General features: G+C 44.3%; 2 protein-coding genes across 12 annotated transcripts in view; one reads left to right on the top strand and one right to left on the bottom strand.

The window, feature by feature from the left end:
* Positions 1–12,257, bottom strand: part of Tex14 (testis expressed 14, intercellular bridge forming factor) — a 91,552-nt gene that overhangs the window by 62,355 nt on the left and 16,940 nt on the right. For all 11 annotated transcript variants that reach the window (XM_038328500.1, XM_038328497.1, XM_038328501.1 and 8 more), the window contains 4 exons: positions 5,474–5,555; positions 3,421–3,551; positions 2,129–2,242; positions 152–275 (listed from right to left, as the gene is read on the bottom strand). In XM_038328500.1, the coding sequence (XP_038184428.1) occupies positions 152–275; positions 2,129–2,242; positions 3,421–3,551; positions 5,474–5,555 (451 nt within the window). The remainder of the gene's footprint in view (positions 1–151; positions 276–2,128; positions 2,243–3,420; positions 3,552–5,473; positions 5,556–12,257) is intronic.
* LOC119813282 (60S ribosomal protein L29-like) lies at positions 9,714–10,272 on the top strand. The gene has a single exon (XM_038328508.1). The coding sequence runs from the start codon at positions 9,714–9,716 to the stop codon at positions 10,158–10,160; it is 447 nt and encodes a 148-aa protein (XP_038184436.1). The 3' UTR covers positions 10,161–10,272.

The raw sequence follows: 12,257 nt of genomic DNA on the forward strand, positions 1-12,257 counted from the left end.
AAAGGACTATTTTTTGGTTATTTCAAATCTCCCGCATCAACATGAAAATAATTTACAGATTTATCTCCTAAATGAGAACTCTGCAAAGATGGTGGGGAAGAGGGCAGAGAAGAATAAAGCAGCTGGGGAAATCTATAGAAAGACCATTTACTCGTTCATGGAGGACACTGAACAGGGTGCCAACTGTGATACGCTCATACACCAGGCGAATTTTCTTCAGGTCCTGGGACAAACACACAGCCATCAGCTGCAGTAGGTTAGGGTGCCGCAGGTTGCTACAAAAGATAAAAATCTTCATTAGGGACAGGGCATAGGAGAGCATGATGAAAACACAGGTGATATTCTTTATATCACTTGAACACATGCTAAACAAATTCTACTTATAGCCAGGCATGGTGGCTCAACCTATAACCTCAGTACTCAGGAGACAGAAGCAGGAGAAGCTGAAGTTCATCCTCTACTACACAGTGAGCTCAAGTCCAGTCCGTGATGTATGAGATCTTGTCTCAAAAACAAACACAGCACAGAAAAACAAAAGCCAATAAATCACAACTTATATACAGCATTTTTTTAGAAAATAAAATGAGTTCTGGAAGGGAAGACATCTATTGGAAGATGCTGAAGGTTTAAGAGTTATCAGTGGTGCTGGGCGGTGGTGGCGCACGCCTTTAATCCCAGCACTCGGGAGGCAGAGGCAGGCGGATCTCTGTGAGTTTGAGGCCAGCCTGATCTACAAGAGCTAGTTCCAGGACAGGCTCTAAAGATACAGAGAAACCCTGTCTTGAAAAACAAAAGCAAAACAAAAAAAAGAAAGAAAGAAAAAAGAAAGGCTGAAAAAAAATGCAGACTGAGCAAGCTAGCAGCACTCCTCCATGGCCTCTGCAGCAGCTCCTGCCTGCAAACTCCTGCCCTGTTTGAGTTCCTGTCCTGACTTTCTTCAATGATGAACAGCTATATGGAAGTGTAAGCTAAATAAACCCTTTCCTCCCCAACTTGCTTTTTGGTCATGATGTTTTATCACAGCAATAGAAACCCTGACTGAGACAGCCTGCATAAGCTGCATACATCATCTCAGAAATATACCCTCCTACTCACTTTAGAAAGCAGTAACCAAGCCAGGTAGTGGTGGTGCACATCTTTAAGCCCAGCACTTGGGAGGCAGAGGCAGGTGGATCTCTGTGAATTCAAGGGCAGCCTGGTCTACAGAGTGAGTTCTAGGACAGCCAGGATGGCTACACAAAGAAATCCTATCTCTGACAAATGACAAGAACTGGAGAGATGCCTCAGTGGTTAAGAGCACTGACTGTTCTTCCAGAGGACCAAGGTTCAATTCCCAGCAACCACATAGTGGCTTACAACATGAGATCTGGTGCTCTCTTCTGGGGTGCAGGCACACATGCAGGCAGAATACTGTATACATAATAAATAAATCTTTTTAAATTTTTTTTTAAATTAAACAAAAGCAATCAATGGTAGAATTATCCTAGAAAGTTGGTAGCCAAAGTCACATACCTACCCAGCCTCACGTCAAAGCACACACCATGCCTACCTACCTGTGTTAGGTCATTCAGGCTAGCTTCTTCAAAACAAGGGCATATTCAGGAGCTAGCTCAGTGGCCTGGTATGGAATCATGAATCCAGTGTCTGACTCACCAAGACCTAAATAACGTAACTCTAGAACTTCAGGAAGCCTTTGGAACTGAGATTCATGTCCTCAGGAGTCGAGATGCGGTTCTCATGGAGTCCTGTGCTCTATGAAAGCAGGACAGTCATTTGCTCTCCAGATGGGTACAGGTTCCCAAATGGAGAAGGCCTCAGGGGCCACAGCAGAAAAACCAAATGGTCCTGGAGCCTGTTCATCTGAAGACATGAGTTATGGAACAGTTGACAGAAATGAGCCCCTTACCATCACAATCTACACTCCTCATACTATTCATTAGTCCCTCTTTCTCTTTCTCTTCGTAAGTGTTGTTGTTTGGAGACAGGGTTTCTCTGTGTAACAGCCCTGGTTGTCGGGAACTCACTTTGTAGACCAGGCTGCCCTTGAACTCTAGAGTTCTGGGATTAAAGGCCTGTGTCACCACCACCCAGCCCTGTTGTGGGTCTTGTTCTTGGTTCTCCTTCTTACCTGCTGTGCTCCTGCTCAGCAATCAACAAATCAGCCAATCTCAGTCTGCTACAATGAGGGTGGGTGGGGAGGTTCAGTTCCTTCACCGTGACTCTGCTCCTGTTCCACACTAGGCTAAAAGAGGCGGAGATAGTGCAAGGAGAGGGTCTGAGCAGCCACTGCTCCAGTGAACCAGGCTTCCTTCCCACAGACCCAGAATCCAGGCTCGCACAGCAACCCCACTATCCCTGAGGTGGCTGGATGCTCCCCCTACCACCTCCCAGGGTTTAAAGCAGCCTGGAGAATTAAGAGAGGAGGCAAAAGTCACGGAAGGGAAGATTCAAGGGAAGAGAGTAATCTGGTAAGGTTTTCTGTTGGACAGTGGTGACAGCAGTGTGGCAGACAGACAGGGCAGTGGTGACCGGAGAAGAGAGAATAGTTACGAGGCTGTTAGGACAGACAGGAGCCACAGTGGTGAGGTAGAGGAATGGACTGACAATAAACCCATAGCATGGGTAGAAAAACAAGGGGACAAGGGGCCTTGTGGGGCCACCAGAAGCTTTTTAGATGTGTGTTTCTTTGAAGGAGGAAAGAAGCATCCAGGTTCTGAAAGTCAGGATAGCTTTTCTGACCCTGCAAGGCCTGGGTCTCTGAGGAGTAAACACATGCAAGAGGCTTCTGTCATATCCAAATCCTGTTACTGCCACCATCTGGATTTGGCTGGTGAGAGCCACAGCCCATTTCAGAGGCAAGATAATCGCCATCTTGCTGCCTCTAACTCTTTTTTTTTTTAATATTTATTTATTTATTATGTATACAATATTCTGTCTGTGTGTATGCCTGCAGGCCAGAAGAGGGCAGCAGACCTCATTACAGATGGTTGTGAGCCACCATGTGGTTGCTGGAAATTGAACTCAGGACCTTTGGAAGAGCAGGCAATGCTCTTAACCTCTGAGCCATCTCTCCAGCCCCCCTGCCTCTAACTCTTTAGAAAGTAGAAAGGTTAGCAACACTGAAAGGAGACCATTTCAGAGCAGCTGTTCTCTGCATAGCAGCTAATTCATAAAGTCTATGGACAGTCTGCTTGTCACAACCGAGGGGGCCATGGACAGCTGCTAAAGACCCAGTGCGCAGAGAACAGGCTCATTCCCAAACATCTTACAAAGCACAGGTCTGACCACAGCTAAGAATCATCTAGCCAAAAATGTGCAGAGTGAGAAACCCTAATCTACACCTATGAGTTCTGTTTGAGGAGAAGCTATCAATCCACAGGAAGCTACTCTTCCCAAGGGACACTGGCCACTCCCACTTACTTGGTCATGACCATGTAGGGGCCACTGAAGAAAGAGAAGGTAGGCTCATCATCAGCTTGAATCACTTCCTTTTCTCCAATTACTGGAAGAGATCCTGGATAAGTGAGCTGCATCCCTGGAGTGAGATAAAACTGAAACCAAGGAATAGCTTCAAAAGGGGAGGAAAAAAACGGGAAAGCAAAATACCTGCAGAATCTTGTCACTTTAGCATAGAGCTGCTACTTACTTAGTAAATACACCTATGTACTATCTTTGTTGGTGGTGTTTGACTGATTTTTGAGACATGGTCTTACCATGTAGCCCAGGCTGGCCTCAAACTCGAAGAGATCTGCCTGCCTGCCTGCTTTCCAAGTGTTGGGATTAAAGGTGTGCACTACCATAACCAGTTGCAGTTGCACTACTTGTTTTTGAGTAAGATCTCAATATGCAGCTCACATAGACTTCAAATGCATGATCTCCCTTGCCTTGACCTCGGCAGTACTGGGATTACAGGAATGTGCCATCTCATGTAACTTCTTTCTGGCCTTACTTTTTACAATGACACATCCTTCTAAAGGGTAGGGTCATAGGCATGATACTACATGATCCACAACTAACTTTATACTATTTTGAATCTTGTAATAGTCTTTCCCTTTTACTGAGGTGGTTCACAGACAGAAGTCCGACATCTTGCCTGTAGTGGTATGGCTGGGACTAAGGGGATTGTGGTAGTCTGAATGAGAATGATGTTTGGTCCCCAGTTACTGGAGCTATTTGGAAAGGATTTGATGTGTCCTTGTTGGAGGAGGTGTCACTCACTAGGGGTGGGCTCTGAGGTTTCAAAAACTCACTCCATTCCCAGTTAGCTCTCTCAGTTTTCTGCCTTGTGTTTGTGGGCCAGATGTGAGCTCTCGGCTAGCGCTCTTGCAGCATGCCCACCTGCCAGTTGTCATACTCCCCACCATAATGGTCATGCACTCTAAGCTTCTGGAACCATGAGCCCCCAAATGAAATGCTTTCTTTTCTAAGTTGCCTTGATTATGCTGTTTTGCCATGGCAATAGAAACATAGCAAACAGGCAGTGGTGGCGCATGCCTTTAGTCCCAGTACTCAGGAGGCAGAGGCAGGCGGATCTCTGTGAGTTCGAGACCAGCCTGGTCTACAGAGTTTGTTCCAGGACAGGCTCCAAAAGCTACAGAGAAACCTTGCCTCAGAAAACCAAAAATAAATAAAAATAAACTATTTTTAAAAAGAAATGTAGCAAAGACAGAGACCTATTGTGACCTCTCCAGAATTGAGGCCTAGGTACAGCAAAAATGAACATACCTGTGCTGGGGATACAGCATAGTAAAGCATCTGCATATCATGCCAGAGGTCCTGGGTTCACCCCCCATCAATAGGAGGGAAAAAAGCCACAATTCTTTTTGCCTCCACCCTCACCCCAAGCACCTTGGAAGAAACAATAGAGACTAGAAAAGCAAAGATAATTTATTTGCCCACCAATGTTCCCTAGTGGGATCACATTCTACACACTTACTATCTTGCCAGAGTCATTCAAATGAATTCTACATGTTGTTTATCATTTACAGTAAAGACAGGAACACTAAGAAATATCTTTCCTACGATGAAAAAGAGCAAAAAATACTCTGAGGCTAGGAGGGAGGAATCGAGGGCTGGGATACATACAATTCAGTGACGAAGCACTTGCTTAGGATGCAAGAGCACTTAGAACTTTCTCATAAGGTCCAGACCCTCTCCCTTAACAAAGAGACAGGAAACTGTTCCAGCTCTATGGGAAGCTCCCCAATGACCTTGCCTCCCACAGGTTTAATGAGTATATCTGAAATGCTTTTAATGAAGTGAGGAATGTTTTGAGGACAAACAGTATCTCTGAATACGGTAGTTTGCACCTGTGATCCCAAGGCCAGGAAGCTGACGCAGAACTACTCTAAGTTTGAGAGCCTACCTCAAACCCCATGCCCAAAAAAGAGAAGAGCTGAGTAAGGTGGAGAGATGTGGCATATGATTCTCTAGCTAGACCAGCAAACCTCAGCTATGAGTAGCAACCTCTTACCTTCCCAAAGCCAAAGCTGTAGATATTTTGGGCAGAAATGATTCCAGGTTTCAGCTGTCGGTTAGGAGAACTATTTGGACTCCTGGAAACATTTAAAAGAGAAAAAGTAAGAATTTATCATTCATATCCAAAGGGATAGTGATGGAGGAGAGTTATCTGTCTATGTTACTTTCATTGGTTAATGAATAAAGAAAACTGCCTTGGCCCTTTAAGAGAACAGAAAATTAGGTAGGCGGAGTAGACAGAACAGAATGCTGGGTAGCAGGAGTTGGAGAGACGCTTCAGGCATTCGCCATAGTGAGGCTTCATGCTTCTCCTCTCCGAGATGGACACAGGTTAAGATCTCTCCTGGTAAGCCACACCTCGTGGTGCTACGCAGATTACTAAATATGGGTTAAAGGAAGATGTGAGAATTAACCAATAAGAGGCTGAAACTATGGGCCAGGCAGTGTTTAAATGAATACAGTTTCCGTGTAATTATTTCGGGTGTAAAGCTAGCCGGTGGCCGCTTCTCCTCACTACAGATTGGCGCCCCAACGTGGTGACTAAATCCACTTAAAAACCTTGCCCGCTTGGGATCGGAAAGAAAGTACTCTGAGACCATGCCAATGGCTCACTGCTCCCTGCCTGCACCTGGGCAGATGGCGGAATCAGGCTTAGGCGAGCGGGACAGCATTTGCGGATTCCTGCCGCCATAGAGAGAGAGATGTTTTCAGACTGCACGGTGCTCTGCGCTTCAGATTCGGCTGTGACTTGGATTAAAAGAGTTTCTGTGCTGCACGCTCAGTATCAAAATTAAACTGCTGAGTGCAGCTCCAATGTGGACTGCTGTGCACCTGGAACTTTGTGCAGCTCAGGGGCACCAAATGACTGAGGCAGTAGCAGCTTTGGCTCTGCTCCGCCATGCTGAACTGTACTGAGCTCAGGCAGGATCTATCGTAATTACCATGATAACAGCGCAGTTAAGGTTTAGACTTGGCTGGAAACAGGCAGTACCGTATTACCTATAAGTGGCGCAACTTAAGTTTTTAAGAAGTGCTTAACCTTTTAAGAAGTGCTCCTGGATAGTAAAAAAATTACAGATTCACAATAGGAAAGATTCAGACATAAAAGGCCTTTAAATGGCTCACAATGTTGGATAAATATACGTAGGCTTGAGAGAGAGAAAAAATAAATATATAGAAAATAAAGTTAATGCCTTAAAAAAGGTTAAAGTCTTTAAAGAGACAAAATAAAGTAAGTGATAGACTAAAAATAAGCCACGTAAAAATGGAAAATTCACAGAGAGTCTGGATGATGTATTTTATTGTGTTTTCTTTGAAATTTTTGACTGTAAAGGAGCTAAGTACAGAGAGACATTTCATTATATGGGCTGACAGTCTAGACCAGAATGGACATTTTAATGGTATGACTTCAGGATTTGGATCTAAGAACATGATGCTTTGGAAAAGAGTTTCTTCTTTTGTTTTCACAGAGGACGAGACTCTGTGGATTGCTTCTATCCCAATATGGTATGATAGACCACGCCCTCCTGAAAGGTTGCTATGAACATCTTCAAAAAATTACTTCACTCAACTGCCAACTGAGAGGAACCTAGCACACAGGTTACACCATGAAAGACCTAAATAACAGCGCCCCCATTCAGCAGGAAGCAGTTTGGAGAGAAAAAACTGCGCCCATTTTCCCAAATATTGCTTATAAATGTTCTTTTACATTTAAAGGGGGAGATGATATAGATATGAATTTGCATTGGTATAGATTTTAAGGTCAATTTTGTTATATGTATATGTATTTCTGATCTTGATTAAGCTATTGTGATTGTAGTTCATTTTAAAAACTGTAATGTATAATTAGGAAATATAGATTGTTAATGGATAATCATTGATAATAGTTAAGCTTGTAGTAATGTTATTAGATTTTCTAGATATGTAGAGATATATTTCAGTTAGATAGACATTCTTCATATCTTTCAAAGACTGCAGAATATGGCATTTAATGTTTTAATAACTTAGGGTTTTTCATGACAATGAGACACGTCTGCTCCTGGCAGCACCAATCTATTTCGAGAGGAAGATGGGCATCGAAGAGGCTACTTATGGAGTTTGTTAGCCATTTGGGCAAGAAACTGCTCTTGGCTGGACTGTTCCATAAACTGGACACAAAGAACCCGCAGAGAGAGGACTGCTGAACTTGCCTAAAGGTGAGATGGTCTTTCGGGGTTCAGATTCATGAAAGAGTCTGCGAGACGTTCTGCAGGACACAGCAGAAAGTGACTGAACTGTCTTTGGAATTTCCTGCTTCATGAAAAAGTCTGCTGGATACTGTGGGCCTGAAGCCCGAAGATGGATGCCCCAACGGTACAGAGGAACTTTGGGTGACTGTCCAGGCAGCGAGTTGTCTCTGTCATTTCTAGAGTTTTATAAGTTACTTATTTCTTGTTTACTTAGGTAATATTATATCCTTCTGGAGTCTTTGATGGAGTTGAAGAATAAATAGATAGTTATAGATTTCCTTAGTTATGATAAAAGATAAAATAGATTTAAATATTGTAACTGTAATACTTGCTTGATAACTGTTTTATATGTAATTTTGCTATGTTAAAGTTGAAGCCTTTCTTTTTTGTTTAAACAGAAAAAGGGGAAATGATGGAGGAGAGTTATCTGTCTATGTTACTTTCATTGGTTAATGAATAAAGAAAACTGCCTTGGCCCTTTAAGAGAACAGAAAATTAGGTAGGCGGAGTAGACAGAACAGAATGCTGGGTAGCAGGAGTTGGAGAGACGCTTCAGGCATTCGCCATAGTGAGGCTTCATGCTTCTCCTCTCCGAGATGGACACAGGTTAAGATCTCTCCTGGTAAGCCACACCTCGTGGTGCTACGCAGATTACTAAATATGGGTTAAAGGAAGATGTGAGAATTAACCAATAAGAGGCTGAAACTATGGGCCAGGCAGTGTTTAAATGAATACAGTTTCCGTGTAATTATTTCGGGTGTAAAGCTAGCCGGTGGCCGGGTGGCGGGACGCAGCCCCGCCGCTTCCCACTACAGGATAGCACTAACCCAAGGTTTCAAGACTGTGTAACTGTTTATCATAGTCGGCTTCAGCCATCAACCCACCACAAACCTAGAGTCACTTGTAAACAGAACCATCAATTAATGACCTCTCCAGACCAGACTGGCCTGTGGGTCATTTCTTACTTTTTGAGTTGGGAGGGGGGTGGTTCAAGACAGGGTTTCTCTGTGTAGCCCTGACTGTCCTAGAACTTGTAGACCAAGGTAGCCGTAAACTCGGAGATCTGCCTGTCTCTGCCTCCTGAATGCTGGGATTAAAGGAGTGTGCCATCATCACCCAGCTGTGGGTCATTTCTCAATTGCTAATTGATACAAGAGGGCCCAGCCCACTGTGGGTAGAACCATTCCTAGGGAAGTGGCCTGCACTGTGTAAGAAGTGAAGCTGAAGAAGCCACTGGGAACAAGTAAACAGTGTTCCTCCCCGGCACCGGCCTTTGCTCCTGCCGTGATGTTCCTCAGTGACAGACTGCGACCAGGAAGCGTAAACCAGATAAACACTTCCTCATCAAACTGATTTTGTTATGATACTTATCACAGAAACAGAAAACAAGCTAAGGCAGCTGTCTTTGCACTACTGACCTTTTTTTTTTCTTTGTCAGGTCTTTTTATGTAGCCCAGCCTGAGATCTTCTACCCACTCCTCAAGTGCTGGCACTGAGGAGCACAGGTTCTTTTGAAGTATTAGTTTGGTTGACATAAGAACTTAAAAGAAGGGCTGGAGAGATGGCTCAGAGGTTAAGAACACTGACTGCTCTTCCAGAGGTCCTGAGTTCAATTCCCAGCAACCACATGGTGACTCACAACCATCTGTAATGAGATCTGGTGCCCTCTTCTGGCCTGCAAGTATACATGCAAGCAGAACACTGTATATGTAATAAATAAATAAATCTTAAAAAAAAAAAAAAGAACTTAAAAGAAAATTCTTTCAGCAGCTAAGAGCACTGACTGCTTTTCCAAAGGACCCAGGTTCAATTCCCAAAACCCACATCGCAGCTCCAGTTCCAGGGGATTTGACACCTTTACACCAATGCACACAAAATAAAGTTAAATAAATTATATAAAAAATTAAAAGTTAGGGCTGGAGAGATGACTTAGAGGTTAAGAGCATTGCCCGCGTCTTTTCTCTTCCGGTCGCAGGCGCTTCGGGAGCCGCCGGTTACTGTCCAGCCATGGCCAAGTCCAAGAACCACACCACACATAACCAGTCCCGGAAATGGCACAGAAATGGCATCAAGAAACCCCGGTCACAAAGATACGAATCTCTCAAGGGGGTCGACCCCAAGTTCCTGAGGAACATGCGTTTTGCCAAGAAGCACAACAAGAAAGGCCTGAAGAAGATGCAGGCAAATAATGCAAAGGCCGCGAGTGCACGTGCGGAGGCCATCAAGGCCCTGGTGAAGCCCCAGGTGGTGAAGCCCAAGGTGCCAAAGGGCCCCAGCCGCAAACTCACCCGTCTCGCTTTCATCGCTCACCCCAAGCTTGAGAAGCAGATTAGAAGCTACATGGCCAGGGGGCATAGGCTCCAAAAAACAAAGCCCAAGGTTCAAGCCAAGGCAGAGGCCTCAGCTGCAGCTCAGGCTCCCAAAGGTGCCCAGGCCCCTGTGAAGGCCCCATAAGAAAGGTCTCAGTCTGCCAGTGTGAAGAGATGGACTGGTGTGGATATCTACACAGTGTCTGCAGATGGTCAGGACCTTGTGCTGTTTTTACAAATAAACTTGAGGCAAGTTCTGTAAAAAAAAAAAAAAAAAAAAAAAAGAGCATTGCCCGCTCTTCCAAAGGTCCTGAGTTCAATTCCCAGCAACCATCTGTAATGAGATCTGGTGCCCTCTTCTGGCCTTCAGGCATACACAAAGACAGAATATTGTATACATAATAAAAAATAAATAAATAAATAAATATTTTAAAAAAGAAAGAAAATTCAGAAGAAAACTCAAGGACAATTTGTTGAAGTTTGAAAAAACAAAACAAAACAAAACACAAGACAGGCAAGTTGGAGAACTCTGCAACTTCACTGGGGGAGACAGATAAGAAGAAAAAAGAAAATAGTGATGTTTTCTCTCTGCTTTATAAAGGATATTGTGGGGCATGGATTATGCTAGAGGAAGCAGACACAGACATGTATTATGTTCAATATGTTGTCCAAGAAGAAGCACCTGGATGCAAATAGCCTTTTTTGTTCCCTTTCTCCTGCCTAGCAGCTCTACAAGGGTTACAGCTGTGCACATCATGCCAAGCTTGACTTTTTGTTGAGAGTATAATCGTTTGCCAGGCATGATGCTCACATCTGGAACCCTGACCCTTGGGAAGCCGAGACAAGTGGACTGCTATGGGCTGGAGAACAGAAGGGGCTAAGTATGAGACCCCAACTTAACAAGAAAGAAGGAAGGAAGGAAGGAAGGAAGGAAGGAAGGAAGGAAGGAAGGAAGGAAGGAAAGAAGGAAGGAAGGAAGGAAGCGTTTCTCTGTGTAGCCTTGGCTGTCCAAGAACTCTGTTCTGTAGACCAGGCTAGCCTGGAACTCAGAAATCTGCCTGCCTCTGCCTCCTGAGTGCCACCATACCATGCTGAGTCCTATCTTTTAAAATTTTTTTATTTATTGTTTTTTTAGGTGTATGGGTGCTTTGCCTGCATATATGTCTGCACAGCATGTGCATGCTGAACACAGATCCCCTGGCCTGGAGTCACAGGCTGTTGTTGGCTGCCATCTGGATCCAGAAAATAAAATCAGAGTCCTTTACAAGAGCAACCAGTGCTCTTAACCACTGAGCCATCCCTCCACCCACCAAACAATTCTTTCTCTTTTCTTTCTGAGACAGGGTTTCTCTGTGTAGCCTGGCTGTTGTGAAACTCACTCTGTACACAAGGCTGGCCTCAAACTCACAGAGATCCCCTGCTTCTGTCTCCCAAGTGCTGGAACTAAAGGCGTGCGCCACCATGCCCATCCTGTGTCCTATTTTTTTATATTATTATTAAAGAGGATTAAAGACCTTGGAGACAAACAAGCTAGTGCATGCCTATAATCCCAATACCTAATAGGCTAAAGTAAGAGACCCACGGATGCTTTGAGGCTAACCCAGGCTACACAGAAAGATCCAAGTCAGCACAGGCCACAGAATTTGTAATCCCAACACTTAGGAGATAGAAGCAGAGGATCCAGAGTTTAAGGCCATCCTTAGACATATATCAAGTTTGAGACCAGCCAAGGATACGTGAGATCCTGTCACAAAAAGGGGGAAAAGACTTTGGGCAGCTGAGAGTGGTAGTACCCACTGTAATTCCAGCATCTGAGAGGCTGAGGCAAGAGGAACTCAAGTTTGATGCCATCCTGAGCTAGTGAGTTTAAGGCCAGTCTGGGCAAAGTTGAACATGTCTGTAGCCCCAATCCTTGGGAGGTAAAGACAGAGGATCCAGAGTTCAAGGCTATCTTCTGCCACATAGCAAACTGGAAGCCAGCCTGAGTTATGGGAGTAGGGATGACAAAGGACAGTGGTTATCGACAGGCAGTGATGGCACATAGTGGCAGCAACTGGCACTGAGGTGGATGGCTGTTTTCTTCCTGCCAACAGCCACACAGAAAAATAGCAAACACTTCACTATCTTAGCACAGGGGCTAGGGTAATTTTCTCTGTATTCCAACCTTAGTACATGCATAACCAAATGAACATAACTGGTTGACTTTTTATTATGAAATGAGATGGTGTAATAGACACTCTCT

The sequence above is a fragment of the Arvicola amphibius genome, chromosome 4 (genome assembly GCF_903992535.2).
Source record: "Arvicola amphibius chromosome 4, mArvAmp1.2, whole genome shotgun sequence".
NCBI lineage: Eukaryota > Metazoa > Chordata > Mammalia > Rodentia > Cricetidae > Arvicola > Arvicola amphibius.

What these genes read in the sequence shown, in the direction of transcription:
- LOC119813282 (XM_038328508.1), top strand. Translation starts at nt 9,714, where the DNA reads ATGGCCAAGTCCAAGAACCACACCACACATAACCAGTCCCGGAAATGG.